Source organism: Cololabis saira, chromosome 7, assembly GCF_033807715.1.
Source record: "Cololabis saira isolate AMF1-May2022 chromosome 7, fColSai1.1, whole genome shotgun sequence".
Taxonomy (NCBI): Eukaryota; Metazoa; Chordata; class Actinopteri; order Beloniformes; family Belonidae; genus Cololabis; species Cololabis saira.
Window position 1 is genome coordinate 35,319,372 of NC_084593.1, and position 15,753 is coordinate 35,335,124.

Below are 15,753 nucleotides of genomic sequence, written 5' to 3' on the forward strand. Positions count from 1 at the left end.
TCCAAGAAAAAAGCAATGTGTGATCTTATCTGACCAAAGAAAAGGAGGAGTGGCCATGGACAGATAGACAGTCAGCATTCACCGTTGCTAAGCAGCCCCAATGCCTCCCGTTTGAGGGAATGAATTGACCAGTAAAAGGATGCATTAAAACAGGATCAGAATAACAGAAGCCCTATGTACAGGAGTAAGATTGGCAAGGGGTCCCATATTGAATTGTTAATGCCAAGTCATTTGTATTTAGAACACACACAGAGTTGTGTTTTGAAACACATAAGCAACCTGCTTAACAAACCTGTCCACTGAAAACAATATTCTGACAGGGCTTCATGTTGTGCAAAGAGCTCAACATTTGACACCCCTAAGACCAAAGCTATTTCTGTTTAATCTATACAAGGCCAGGGACCCTGAGGACTACAGTCCAATCTTGACTCAAGAAGTGACGTAAATCATTGTACAGTAGTATCCCCTGTGAGCAATAAGTGTGAGTCTTAATCTTCTGAAATAATATCAAATACAAATACCTTGTTGTGCAATTGAACCAGCAGTATATAATTTCAGCAGTATATATTTCAGCAGTATTTATCCCCTACCATCTGGTGTGTGCTTATTGAGATTGGTGTTCAGAGTTACAGTTCAATTTAAACATGGGGAACAGACATACCCTTAATCAATACTAATCAATGTGTGACTACTGACAAAGATGCAGATGTGTGTATTGTGAGGTGCTTTTTTAAAACCTAGATATGGTTTAAAAAAAAAGTGCAAAGCATTCCTTTTTTGAGTTCAATAAACCTTTAAAACATGTTATGTTGCCTTCAGAGAGCATGTACCTTGCCCAAGAGCTCAGACTATCACACATGAACAACTTTACTCAAGTATTAACAAAATCCCAAAATCCCTCAACTTCAGCCACAGACGATCCCTCCTGCAAGCATAATCTCGTCACGTCTCTCACACTGAAATGGCCCCTCACTGCAGGAACGCTCATGTGGTCAGCTGGTAGTCAAGTACAAATCATAACTTGATTCCTCAGTTGTACATATATGCTCAATATAACCTGAGTTTCACCATAGGCCTACATCCATTATTCAATGTTTTAATACCAAATTAAAGAAATGGTACTATGAGCAATATTTTAAAAGATTATCAGTGTCAGAAAAAACAAAAAAAATTTGACGACAAAGTATTTGACAAAATATTGTTAAAATAGTCAATTTCTTCCTTAAATTGAGTAAACACAACTGATGACAATTTGATCTTAACAGCAAAAGGTAAGAAGAGTTTTGTCCGAGGGTGCGACATGACAGTTTCCTGTAAATGTGTCTCAGTGAATGAGACATTTTTAGGCCGAGGCATCACCAAACAGAGTTGTAGTTTATACATTAAAGCCAAAAACGTTATTTATGAACAAAAACAATATTAAAAAAAAAAAAACATACAACTTTTAAAAACATCATGAGAGCATGCAGTCATGTAAATCTGCGCTATACATTTAAATTATTTAGGATGCGTGGCAAAAATACCTCTGATGTGTGACATCAAACCCTGGCGGCTAGTGTTTGATTAACTTGCAGTTTAACATGGTGTAAAATGAAATACTTTGTGTTGAAAGTGCTTGGAAAACAGAACTTTAAAAAAAGAGCCTAAATAAAAGAATTCCGTTAGTTTCTTTCATTTAAAATTTGATATATTGTAAAAAAAAACAAAAAAAAAAAACAACCGTACACAACAAAAACAAGCACCTACCATAAAAAATATGCATTCACTGTAACAAAAGGACGTCTATTGAATCCTGTCGTCATGAATTTACCAGGAAGGTCATGATTATTACATGTCAAGCATCTGGAATCAGTTAAACATGAATTGACACTGAAGGCCACAGCAAGTTACAAAGTGAGAAGACATGGGAGGATATTACAATTTATTAATACATTTTTTTAAGCCAGGAAACAGCACAACATAATAGGCTACAATTAAAGCTACATATTGTGTCATGTCCACGCCATATATTGAAAATAAATAATAATTGCACCTGATATGCCAGGAAGTCACTTCTCTGGGCAAATCTTCTGACGGATAAAGAAAACAGTAAAGCTAGTGACAGTCATACATGTGTACTTCAATCTCAGCAAGTTATTACTGTTACTGCTATCTTTTTTGTGCAAACATTGTCGCAGTGTGGAATTTTTATAAATTGCGCGCTATAAATATGAATTTTTCTTTTGGCTTTTAATTTAGAGCTGTGCATGAGTGGCCGGATAGATCAGACACACATCTAAAAAGATGTAGCCTCTGAAAAATGGTACACAGGGTCCGCTGGGGCAAGATGGTTGGCATGCAGTTGGTTAGCGCGTTGACCAATCAGGGCAAGCGACTAACAGAAGAAAAAAAAAAAAAAAAAAGTTATAATTCCTGTTCTTCAGCTACTGCCATCTACACAAATGAAAGTTAGTGTCTTAAATGAATTACTTGCAAGTAATGAGGGCCACGACAGAAGATCTATTAAGCCCCTAGGCAAATCAGAAAGCCTTGAATGGCCTTTCCCTGGCTCTTCATGGATGAGTGGATACATCAGTATCACAGAGTGAGCAGTTATGAGTAGCTGGACCAGCCATCAAAGAGTCCAGACACAGTGTTAGCCGACATTACAAAGGGGCAGCGGGTCAAACTGAAGGATTCCAGGCAGCATAGTGCAGGACAAAGCCACCCTTATGGATAGTCACACCAATAAACCCATTTTCAAAAATCAGTAGGCTACATTGTGTTGAGAATCGTTTTGTTTTTCCTCAAGTTACCAACAGACTGGAAAGAGCACAGAGCAGGCTAAACAACGGCCTTTCAATGGATGGAGCCCTTTGTCTTGTCTTAGAAACCGTCTCATCTGCCAGAATTACATGCAAAAGGGACTATTTAAAATAAAAAACACAAACCACAGATAGAAATGCAAACACAATAAGATTAAATCAAAGTCTGTATAAATTTACAGCCAATGCTCACAGAAATACCAAAACCTAAAAGCAACAGAAGAACCAAATTTAAAAAGTTAAAATGTGCCAGTGGATGGAGGCGGCTAATATACACAACGTCTCTACATGTTTAAGATTATTTTACAGGTATTATTATAATCCTGAGGGTCTAATTGCACTACAGTAACACTTCTGTTGTTAACTGAAGATAACAGGATATTTACTTCATCTAAACAGAACCTCTCAACTGTCATCGGTGTATACAAACCTGCACTAAAAAACAAACTCTACAATCTTTTATTATGTTTATTTTAACATAAGCAGGCTGCACTGGAGTAGATGGCACAGAAGAGGTCAGTGAAAAGTACTGACATGATGATTTGAAGCTTCAAGGGCAGTTCAAACCCTTACATGAGTTTTGTCTCCTTATCTGGTTCAGATACCCAGGAAAATTTGACTAACACGTTATTTACAACAGATCATTTATGATCCGTTAGAGCTCCTAATTTGCTTTAGAGGTTGCATCTCTATACAACCTCTAAACACTAATACGAGCATCCAAGAGTGGGCTCAGTATAGATTCTCTTCCTCCACATAGCTTCTGCGCATGAACACAAACCTGTAATCTGCCATTTTTCCCAATACATCTGATCAGATATAGGGTTTTATTGGGCTATGACATCATTGGTTTGGTTGTCTACACAAAAGACGCAAAGGTGGAGTTTTGGGATCTTAAAAAAAAAAAAAAAATTAAACATTTCAGCTCTAAAAGTCCTTATAAAAAGCTGGGGACAAAAAAGTTCTTATTTTGATGTAGATTAAGTGTCTCGATGCATTTTCATCATGTTTTGATTGTGCCTCACATCCACACTCCTCCACCCCATAAACCAGATAGTGAGATTACAAAGTTTCCCCAGGAGGTGGTGTAGTCTTACAGAAACCTGATGGTTAGCATTAATTATTCTTTCTAAATTAAGGTTAATAAAGTTTATCTGGCATCCCAGCGTGTACTGAGACCAGCTCCAGCAGAGCCCCAGATGGCTGAAAGTACAGTTTCTGTGTTGTAAACATAACCCTAAACATGTAACTTCCAGGATGATGGCATCTTGCTAGTACAGTAATATGGCCTGTGACTTGTGATCTGTTCTCTTCTTTAAATCAAAATAGTGTGTTTTTATTTCTATCCTCAGAAGAAAAAAACACAAAAAAACAATTTATATTCAACAACATTTTTGCAAAGTTGGAAAATAAGGAACAGACTCATGAGCTGTACATTGAAAATGCAGCAATGAAAAGTGCAACATGTCATGCAAATGTCAGTGGGATATTTATTTTACTTGAGATGATATTCAAAATAGTTTTGTTTATATAGTAATGATACATATGCCTGCGGTTATCTTTCTTGTTCTATCTGTGTCACAGCAATGACAAAACAAACACTGCAGACAAATTTTCTGCAATATTAAAGTTCATTCAACTGATGAAGTCACCATGCAAGTCTCTACAGAGCAACCTTGGACCAGTGGACTAGATAGCAGATGGTGGGTGGGGGGGCTCCAACACTGCTCCAGTCACACCAAGTAAAAGTCATTCAGACATGGCATTTGATGTGCTTAGTTGCAAATTAAACAATGCAAAGCCAAGCATATCTGAAAGGGGCTTTGATCACATCTAGATGGGGGCTTTTATGCAACTGTGCCAAGGGCCCCGTTGCTCCTGCAACAGTCCATGCTCAGGCCTGCAGCTTCTTTCAAACTGCAACAGTTACCGCAATTCCACCTGTTTCTATCAGGTAAATCAAGTTTGAACGACAAAATATTTTAAACAAAAGGGGATCAAATTAAAAACAAGTTCGTGCTAGGCACCTGAAAGATTATCCAGGAGTAAACACGTGGCTGCAAATAGGAAGAAACTACTCTTAAGGCTGATTTATGGTTCTGCGTTACACCAACGCAGAGCCTACGGCGTACGGTGCGCGTAGCCGCGTACCCAACGGCATAGGCTCTGCGTCGATTTAACGCAGAACCACAATTCAGGCTTTAGAAGACCTTGTGGGCTTTCTGGTCTGGTAACTGTTTTTCCCCCCCCAAGATTCTCCAAATATGGTGCAAAAAATCCACGCTAGCTTGAAAAAACAAGAACGAGCTCTAATCAAAAGGTCAATTTCAACAGTGGAAAAAGAAATGTTGCCAACGACATGCTGATATACCAGTTTTCGAGCAAACAATGACAACGCAGTGACATGTAAATGTTTAAAGCAACAACAAAAAAAAAAACTTACTTACCAACTATCCACCACTTGGGTCCCGCAGCAGCCAGCAGAGTTCATCAATCTCCAAGTTTATAGGAAAATTAGCGTTTGAAAAGTGTCAGGACGAGCTGCAACTGATCATTAGTGCCAGCTGGTGCCTCACGGCGTCGTCATGGAAACGGAGAGGTCTTTAAAACAATACTAGTTATCGAGCCATCGATGATGAAAGGAGTCCACGTGACGGCAGAACCGTTTAAACTAGATTTAATCATTTAAATGAGTAAGTGGGATTTTTATTTTTTTATTTTTGTTACCCCCTCAGTGCCCCCCGCAAAAAAAGAGAAATTAAATTAAAAACAAACAAAAACTGGCTAAAATTTTAAGGAAAATTTATGATGGATAATAGTGCAAAGTTGGAGCCTTCTCTTTATTTAGGTATATGAAGATAGTTTATTATATTAGATTTTCTATGACAGTTTTTAACATTTATTTGTGCCTTTGATCCAAAGTAGTATGAAACTAACATACAATCTCGTGTTACATAAATTTCAAAATAACTTCCCAAAACACCCATTTTTGTGTTGTTGGTTTGAAGCTCATCATCATGATGCAATCAGATTTTATTCATTTAAATATGATGTACAGTAGTTAAATTATTACAATGATCATAAGCGATATGATACCAGGAAGGAAATCTATGTACAATTAAAAAATAAAAGTGCTTTGTGGTAACAGAAAGAGAAAACTGTCAAACTGAACATCCTAAAAAAAATAAAGGGTAAAAATGAAGCCTCCATTCAGGTCCACAGGCAGGAAGAATTAAAATCCTCACATAAATTAGACCTGCTTTTAAAAGAACCATTAAATATCAATAAAATCAAGCAAATGTACAATATGTATTGTATCATCATATCTGGCATTTTACAACATCTATTTTTGAAGTCACTACTGTGCTCTGAAAACTCAGAAAATAACTCAGAAAATATGTACACTGCATCAGTTTAGTCAAAAAGAAAATTAGCTTTCAATTACGTAACTTAGGACCTGGCACTACATTACGCCCCGCAGCACAACATGGATGCTACCAACACTTTCAGGTCCCATGTTGTTGCTGACATCAAAAGTAAAGCATAACAAAGCAAATCAAACAAAATCAAACAAAATCTACTTTTTTTGTGTCTGTGGCTCATCTCTTTGAACGGATTAATTATATGGACATGTGCAGGACAGTATCACAAAATGATACAATCAGGCCAACAAGTGCCTGAAAGTACCACAGGGATGAATGCACCACACAAACACAAAACAGGATTTATTGTTCCACATCTTAGTCCAGGAGGCAGCTGTCCATTAGTGTGGGTACGAGGTGGGACTCCCGGTCCTGAAGGCAAATAAATGTGCAGACTCGGGGGCAAGGAAGGAGGCTGGAGGAGGAGAAGAGGAAGCATGTGTCTCCCAGCAGTTTTGAAGATGAACGTTGCATTTTCTTTTGTCCATTGGCAAGCAAAGCTGAACAGGCACTTCTCCTTCTTGCCCCTGTTCCATTATCTCCTCTTTTACACTCACTCCATTCTCATTTTTTGACACATGAAGGCCAACTGAGGCCTCCACAGGCAGCAGACACAATGATGTAAATAACCACCTGAAAAGATCACACAAAGTTTACACAGTCACAAAGTGATACCACTCAAATAAAGCACATCTCTTCATCAGAACTTTGGAGACATTTAAAATGCAAGATGAGTCTGTTTAAATGGAAAAAAGTGTGATAATATTAACAAGAATCATTACTCTAAATACTTACCAGGCACACCAGTACAATGACAACCATCAGCTTCAAATTCTTCATACACATGGCCCGTGCGAGGTTCCGACTCGTGGTCTTAAACGTGACCGACTGGTGGAGCAGCAAGTGAATACAACATCAGTGCCGATGTGTGAATAAGTGGTTCACTAACTCATGGTCATATCATTAACTATTCAATGTGCATTAGAAAACAAGGAAGTTGAAAACAGCAAAACTCACTGAGTCAACCAGATTTTCTGTCTTGTCAATCAGCAACTCCAGCTTTTCACCTCTCTGAGCTACCAAGTCTGAAAAAGAAAAGAAATATGAAACCACATAAGGATCAAGCAAAAGAATCTGCTATATTCTGAAGATGAAGGGTGAACACACCAGAAAACATCTTAGAGAGGCAGAACTTTCCCTCTCAGCACTGCAGGGGGGACATTCCCAAGAGTGTCCAAAATAAATTGGGTTCATTGGAGCTGTACCCCTATAAATAAAGTTTGTTTTGAGGTAGCTCTTCTTTTTTTTTTTTTTCATTTTAATTGACTTTTCATTTTAGGGGTCCAGACTAACTATATGGTTCAAATTTCAGATTTCCTACAATGTTTCACTTGTGGGAAAAAAAATAAAAATAAATTCTCTTAGGCCGCGTTCAGACTGCAGGCAAATCTGATATATATCTGATTCCTTCTCATATCCGATTTTCAGGGCTGACTGTCCACACTGTTTTTAGCAAGTGTCCATATCGGATCTGGCTCTGTTCAGACTGGGCCACATCATTGACTGATCTGACGGGTTGCCGTAGCAATGACGTCGGAGCGGAGGCGTCACCCAGCGCGTGTATTGTGTGAAGTCATGTATTTCTTTTATATATATAAAAATATCCCAAAATATCTGTACCGTTTCTGATTGGGTCGGCACTGCGCATCATTTTTAGACATAAAAATGAACGCATACAGCAAAAGTTGTGTGATCGGCGGAGGGACCCGGCGTCCCAGCAGAAACAGAGAAAGGTGTTCAGAACAAAACCACCAGCAAACTAACAAACCAACCAACAAAGCTCAGAGTTAACAAAACGAACCAGCAATTAATAACTGGCAGCCCCGCTCCATAACCTCTCCTCCTAGGAGGAGAGGGGCTGACGGGCTGCAGGTTCAGGCTCACAGCGCGACTGAAGGCTGATTTATGGTTCCGCGTTACACCAACGCAGAGCCTACGGCGTAGGGTACGCGGCGACCCGCACCTACGTGGAAATGCGGTCTTTTTTTCTGCTATTAAAACATGATTTGTAATGTGAATTTGCAACACTCAAACTACAAATAATAGTTTTTGACGTGACATCAGAGATTGTACATGCTCTCTGTGAAAGGATGAGTAGCTCCACAACTGGAAATGGGCGGGTGGTTTGGAGCGTCTGGGACAGTCATATCCGATCTGAGTGTTTGGAGCTGTTCAGACTGACACGCATCTGCCCAAATGAGATATGGATCGGATATGAAACTACCTCCTGGAGGTGGTTTCCATCTGGTTTGCAAAAATAGGATATCATGCGGTTTGGGACTGTTCAGACTTCAAAAGAGTCATCCAGTTTCAATCTGGATGGGCTAAAAATCGGATATTTGCCTGCAGTCTGAACGCGGCCTTAAATGTACATGACATCACAGAACAGTAGTCGGAGTTCAGGACTCATGAGTTAAGTTGGTCTGTAAACAACCTCAGATCAAGTTGCTCCAGTGCATGATCTGATTTGATACAATTAGCCGTTATGGTCCTTATTCAGAAGCTCTTTGAACTCCTAGTGCCAGCAAGAACAGAAATCTTGTTGTAATCTGTTGTAAAAATCAACTACCCAGTCATCGTTCATCAACATAATAGATTTATGTTCAGAACAGTCACTGCTGGAACAAGATCAAATGGACATAGTTACATTTTCCTCAAGTTCTGAAACATAAATCAATGCTGTAATTGCTAAAACTAAAATGATATCTGACATTTTTTCTCTTTTTGGCTATATCAATCCATCCATCCATCCATTTTCTATACAGGCTATATCCTTTGCAGGGTTGCTCAGGCTCTCCATAAACAGGCTTTACATAAAGAGGAATTCACTACTAGATTCACTGAAGATAAAATTCCCCTCTAAACCAAATATTCACATTTTTTTCTGACCTGCATGACTTCAGCAACTCCAACAATGTTGTGCATCTACTGAGTGCACATTTGGGAACTATGTGGTTTATACTTATTTGATTATTGTGCTATTGTGAAATGTAATATTTATCAGTAAATTCACAGGATTTTTCCATCCGTGCTTACTAAATATTTTGTACATCCATTCATTAGCTTGAGCCTGATATGCTTTCTGTCTGGACAGTAATACACCTAATGGAGTTGATGCAATAGAAAAAAAAAATTCCTACGTGGAATTAGTCAACAAGGTTTACCAGTCTTCTTTGGAAAACACAGCACGATTTCTAGACAGAGACTTTGCTGTTGCATTTTTCCAAAAGTAATTCTTTAACTGCTTTACCCAACACAAGTTGCATGCATTCGGTTCATTTATACTCGAGAGAAGACAGACATTTCTAAAGCCAAAATCTCCAGAACTTGGAAACTACTGCCAAATGAATCTGGGTAAATAGAAAGCACAACAAGCCAGAGCAAAAGCACATGTGTTATGTGAACCATGAAGCATCTTTTTATGAGAGAAATATAGAGAAGCTCACCTATGTTGCGGACCATAATACCCTTCAAGTCATCCACTTGCATCTGAGCCTCAGCAGCACGATCTGAACCCCGAGGGTCTGAGTGGTGTTTCTACACAGAAAGAGAAGACATGGCAACATTTAGAGCTGTGGTAATGTTTAAAATGATTCAATGAACTTTTGATGATTTTTTGATTTTACCATTCCCAAATGCTCCCAGTAGAAGTGGCACAAGTACCCCATGGTATGATTGTTCCTCCTGCATGTTTTACTCCTATTCTATTCCCCTCTAGCTTCATTCAGTCGCTTATAAACACACTGATGCACTCCATACCCCCTTTAAAAAAATCTCCTTTAGTTTTCCTCTGGTCATAGAACATTTTCCTAAAAAGACTAAAACTTATTTTACTGAACTTATGTATTTGATTAAATAAGAGAGGGGGATTTATATTCATCAGAAGGATGCATATTTTTTTAAATTATTGCTCTTGGTAACTAAGAACAGTCAACATTTAATTAGACTATTCTGGATATAAGTCCTGGTGCATTCATGTTAATTTCTGATTATTTTTAAACACAGAACAGAAATAAAAACAAAAAAGGACTAAAACAGGCCTCACAAGAAAATGTAAAAAATGTTAAGTATTTGTTTTTGTACTCACCATCTGTGCCGCCAGTGTGGAGGAGAACTCACTGTTCATGGCGTAGGGTAAGGCTGTTTGTGCTCGGGACCCGTATGTTGTCTGGAAGCGCTTTTTGATTTCACCGAGGAAGGTGAATGCACGAGACCTCTCAAAGTCCTTCCACCAGAGGTTTGCATAGACAGAAAGATACAATTGACGGTCATGTAAAGATAAAGGAGCAATACATTTGTGACTAAACTACACAAATATGAGAAATAAGATTTAATATTAAAAAAAAGGTCTGATTCCATGCATCCAGCTGGTCCTAAGTCTAGCCCATCAGCAAACTAATGCTGACAGCCTAAACATCCATGTCCATTTCTCAAAGTGGCGTAATTTTAGGTTAATTTTCTTATTAGATTTTAATTTAAAAAATGAAATCTGATTTAAACGGACACTTATCTTTTCAAAGCTATTTCAGAACATCCCTTGCAAGAAATCAACAGTTTATCTCATTGCTAAACCAATTATATACTTACATCATCAGTGATGCACAGGTATATGATTCTGTCGTGGCAGATGTAATGAAAGAGATAGCTAAAAGAGAAAAACGGTTGGTCATTAGATAAGAGATGTGCCACTCAAAAAAGTGTATATCAGTAGTACAGTAAAGTACAATCACATGACCACTGACGCACAGAAACACGCGAGTGAGAAAGACGTATGTAGTATGTAGTAGTATGTATGTGTGTGTGTACCGTTACGTAGGTATGCAGGTATGTGAGGACGTAAGTATGTTTTATATGTACAGTATATGTGTATGCATGTGTATATGTGTGCTTATTATGTACATGTGTATGTATGTGTGTACTTATATGTGTGTGTATATATATATATATATATATATATATATATATATATATATATATATATATATATATATATATATATATATATATATATATATATATATATATATATATATATATATATATATATATATATATATATATATATATGCTATTGTATATACAATACATTTATGCACAGAAGGATGAGTGATATTATAATAAAAATGTAGAATATATTTATTTACATAAGAATGAATACTGGAAGTACAGCAATAGCTAAATATTTACATTAATGTTAAAATACAATATTTTCTCTTTTCGTTAAAGTTATTCCACATTGGGATAAGATTTTGTAAGTGCTGACGATGATAATCTAAATAAGGGTTAGGATTACATAAATCTACGACTTCCTCCTAATCATTTTGAACATGTTTTGGCTGCCTGTGAGGCTTGTTGATTTGCTTTTGTTTTTTATTTATGAATATTGCAATGTTTTCATTTGTTTTTACTTGTCTGTCATATATATATATATAGGCTATAAGAGACTATAAGCTGCTACTTTTTTTTATAGGTTTTGAACCATGCAGCTTATACAAAGGTGCAGCTATTCTGTGGATTTTTTTTCCACCGCTCGGGGCGCTCTAACCGGAATTAGAATCAAAACTAAGGGTGCTTTATCACCTGTACCGTTTCAAGCAGTTGTACCGGAAAAGGGAACGTTTCCCCCTAAAGATCGGAACGTTTTGGTATATGTGAACACAGCAATCGCGCTCTGAAACGGTACAAAACAAGCGATCCGAGATCACCTAGGAGAGGTGGTCTCGGCCCGATTCCATTCGAGACCTGAAACAGTTCATTTTTTTTATTAAGACAAAATAAATGCAAAGAAGAATACGCTACTTCTTCTTTAGCAGATAGAAGTAGGTAGAAGCAGATTTCAAACAGATAAATAGATAAATAAATACTGGTTATTTTCTCTTTGTTCTGTCCCGTTTTAATCAGCAAAGTTGCTGCCGTGTTAAAAGACACTGTTAGGAAAGGATCTATTTAGGTTCATACATGTACATCATTTACAGTTCAAAATCATTCTGTACATGTAGTAAATATCTAATCTAACAACATAAATATCTCCGGCTTGCATATCTCCGGCTTGCATATCTTTTTTTTTTTTTTTTTTTTTTTAAATAGAGAGGATGCAGCTTATATGTAGGTGCGGCGGCTTATAGTCCAGAACATACGGTGTGTGTGTATATATATATATATATGTCCTGGCATCCGAGGAACACGATGCCATTGACAGGAAGCAAAAACCGTGGTGATTTTACACACTCCACTTGTTGCGACTTTTTCCTTTTTTAAATATTTATTTCCAACAAAAGGGCTTACAAACATAAATCAATGCGGCTCCACAATTAGGGAAAAAATCCAACGAAACGAAAACTATTTAGAAAAGTAACTAAAAACAGCGTGAAATGGTCAAAATTGGCATTTAACCACAGCTGCCTCCTGTCTGACATTTCCGCGTGACTGACTCACACACACCCACACACCACACCGGTCCCAATCATGAGGGGTGTGTCCCGGCCCCACCCATCCAACAATTATTGTTATTAAATAAAATAAATAAAATAAACTCAGGTACTGTTTAACATAAACTAATTACCAAGCCAAGATAATTCAAAGTAACAGATCAACTTCATAAACATCCTGAACTAAACTTTTTCTAAACTAAGGATAAGAAATGAAGAAATGGCTACAACAATATATATATATATATATATATATATATATATATATATATATATATATATATATATATATATATTTTTTTTTTTTTTTTAAACCATGTTCAAATAAAGGATTCAGAAAGCAGTAAAGACATGATTCCTCCTCACCTGCCATGGCTGTAGGTCAGCTTGTTGTTCTCTGAGGGGATCTTGGCCAGAATCTGCTCCGTGACTTCCAGGAAGTTCCCCCCGCACCAGGCGTGCTTGGCCAGGATAGTAGTTCCACGAGCCACCACAGCAAACAGGATTGCCATGGTAACAGCTGGGCTTCAACTGTGTATGCTGTCAGCAAAAAAAACCAAACAAAAACCAAGGAGAATAGTTAAGTTCCCACTGATGTAGATGAGCATAAATAATGTGCTGGACAAAGAGCAGACCTATTAAGGGAGAGCTACGTGTATAAATGTGTTAAAATCGAAACCATGTTTAGGCATTGAACCCACCGTAACCTCTGTGTACCAACAATAATCACTATAATTAAAAGGTCGCATGAACTATTGTTGATAGATTTAAACATCTCGCTAGTAATGTTGTTGACATTAATGTTGTACATAGCGGCGTTGAGGAGACAACAAAACACCAGCCGTGGTTTCTAGCTGCAGAGCGAAGGCAGTCATGTAAACACAAATTACCTCAATATGCCGGCAATGCTCCAAGTAGCTAATTTAATTCCCACATCTAAAAATATTTCAGCTGCTAGCAAGCTAGCTAATCCCTTTCGAGTGACTTCTGCTTTGCGAATCCTCCGGACCGGAAACAGAGCCTCGCTCCCGCTGGGTAGTGTAGTTTTTACTGCACTCCTTACTAGTGTTATACAAGGCAGCTGTTGTGCTCTTAGAACTACATTTCTGCCTCCCCGACTATGACGTAGTTGCATCGTCACAGGTTTTCATACGTCTGTCTGATAACAGACGCTCTGATATGCAGACTGTGCTGGGGTTTGTATTCCCCCCATCAAGTCTTACAGGCGACGGCCCTGCTGCCCGAGTAAACCAGCTGAAGACAACACATAAATACTGTCACTATTCACATTACATTTTTATACACTAAATCTTTAAATGCAGCAGTGAATATATATATATATATATATATATATATATATATATATATATATATATATATATATATATATATATACTCACACACACACACACACACACACACACACACACACACACACACGCATATGTGTGTGTGTGTATATATATATATATATATATATATATATACTCACACACATATGCGTGTGTGTGTGTGTGTGTGTGTATATACACAGTTGTATAAAAAAGTGTTTGCCCCCTTCCTGATTTCTTATTTTTTTGCAAATTTAAATATTAGTCAAAGATAACACAAGTAAACACAAAATGCAGTTTTTAAAAGGTTTTTATTATTAAGGGGAAAAAAAATCCAAACCTACATGGCCCTGTGTGAAAAAGTGATTGTCCCCTAAACCTAATAACTGGTTGGGCCCTCAGCAGCAACAACTGCAATCAAGCGTTAGCGATAACTGGCAATGAGTCTTTTACAGGATCAAGGAGGAAATTTGGCCCACTCTTCTTTGCAGAATTGTTGTCATTCAGCCACATTGGAGGGTTTTCGAGCATGAACCACCTTTTTAAGGTCATGCCTCAGCATCTCAATGGGATTCAGGTCGGGACTTTGACTAGGCCACTCCAAAGTCTTCATTTAGTTTATCTTAAGCCATTCAGAGGTGGACTTGCTGGTGTGTTTTGGATCATTGTCCTGCTGCAGAACCCAAGTGGCTTCAGCTTGAGGTCACGAACAGATGGCCGGACATTCTCCTTCAGGATTATTTGGTAGACAGCGGAATTCATGGTTCCAATTACCCCAGCAAGTCTTCCAGGTCCTGAAGCAGCAGAACAGCCCCAGGCCATCACACTACCACCACCATGTTTTACTCTTGCTATGATGTTCCTTTTCTGAAATGCTGTGTTACTTTTACACCAGATGTAATGGGACATACACCTTCCAAAAAGTTCAACTTTTGTCTTTTCAGTCCACAGAGTATTTCCCCCAAAGTCTTGGGGATCATCAAGATGTTTTCTGGCAAAAACTGAGACGAGTCTTTATGTTCTTTTTGCTCAGCAGTGGTTTTGGTCTTGGAACTCTGCCATTCAGGCATTTTTGCCCGTCTCTTTCTTATGGTGGAGACGTGAACAATGACCTTAATTGAGGCAAGTGAGGCCTGCAGGTCTCTGGATGTTGTTCTGGGGTCTTTTCTGACCCTTGGATGAGTCGTCGCTGCTCTTGGGGTCATTTTGGTCGGCCGGCCTCCTGGGAAAGTTCACCACTGTTCCATGTTTTCTCCATTTGTAGATAATGGCTCTCACTGTGGTTCGCTGGAGTCCTAAAGCTTTAGAAATGGCTTTGTAACCTTTTCCAGACTCATAGAGCTCAATTACTTTGTTTTCTCATTTGTTCCTGAATTTATTTGGATGGCAGCATGATGTCTAGCTTTTGAGGATCTTTTGGTTTACTTCACTTTGTCAGGCAGGTCCTATTTAAGTGATTTCTTGATTGAGAACCAGTGTGACAGTAACCAGGTCTGGGTGTGGCTAGAGAAATTGAAATCCGCTTTCCAAAGATGTGACAAACCACAGATAATTTATGTTTTAACAGGGGAGGGCAATCACTTTTTTACACAGGGCTATGTAGGTTTGGATTTTTTTTTACCCTTAATAATAAAATCCTTCATTTCAAAACTGAATTTTGTGTTTACTTACAGTATGTTATCTTTGTCTTATATTTAAATTTGTTTGA

The 15,753-nt window shown here is 37.9% G+C and overlaps 1 protein-coding gene across 1 annotated transcript; it reads right to left on the reverse strand.

Annotated features, from left to right (window-relative positions):
- Window positions 1-5,607: 5,607 nt before the first annotated feature.
- Window positions 5,608-13,738, reverse strand: sybl1 (synaptobrevin-like 1). The gene is made up of 8 exons (XM_061725743.1): window positions 13,605-13,738; window positions 13,081-13,254; window positions 10,874-10,931; window positions 10,374-10,511; window positions 9,733-9,823; window positions 7,244-7,311; window positions 7,022-7,114; window positions 5,608-6,859 (listed from the first exon to the last, which is right to left on the reverse strand). The coding sequence occupies exons 2-8, from the start codon at window positions 13,224-13,226 to the stop codon at window positions 6,791-6,793; spliced, it is 663 nt and encodes a 220-aa protein (XP_061581727.1). The 5' UTR covers window positions 13,227-13,254; window positions 13,605-13,738; the 3' UTR covers window positions 5,608-6,790.
- Between the last annotated feature and the right edge of the window lie 2,015 nt (window positions 13,739-15,753).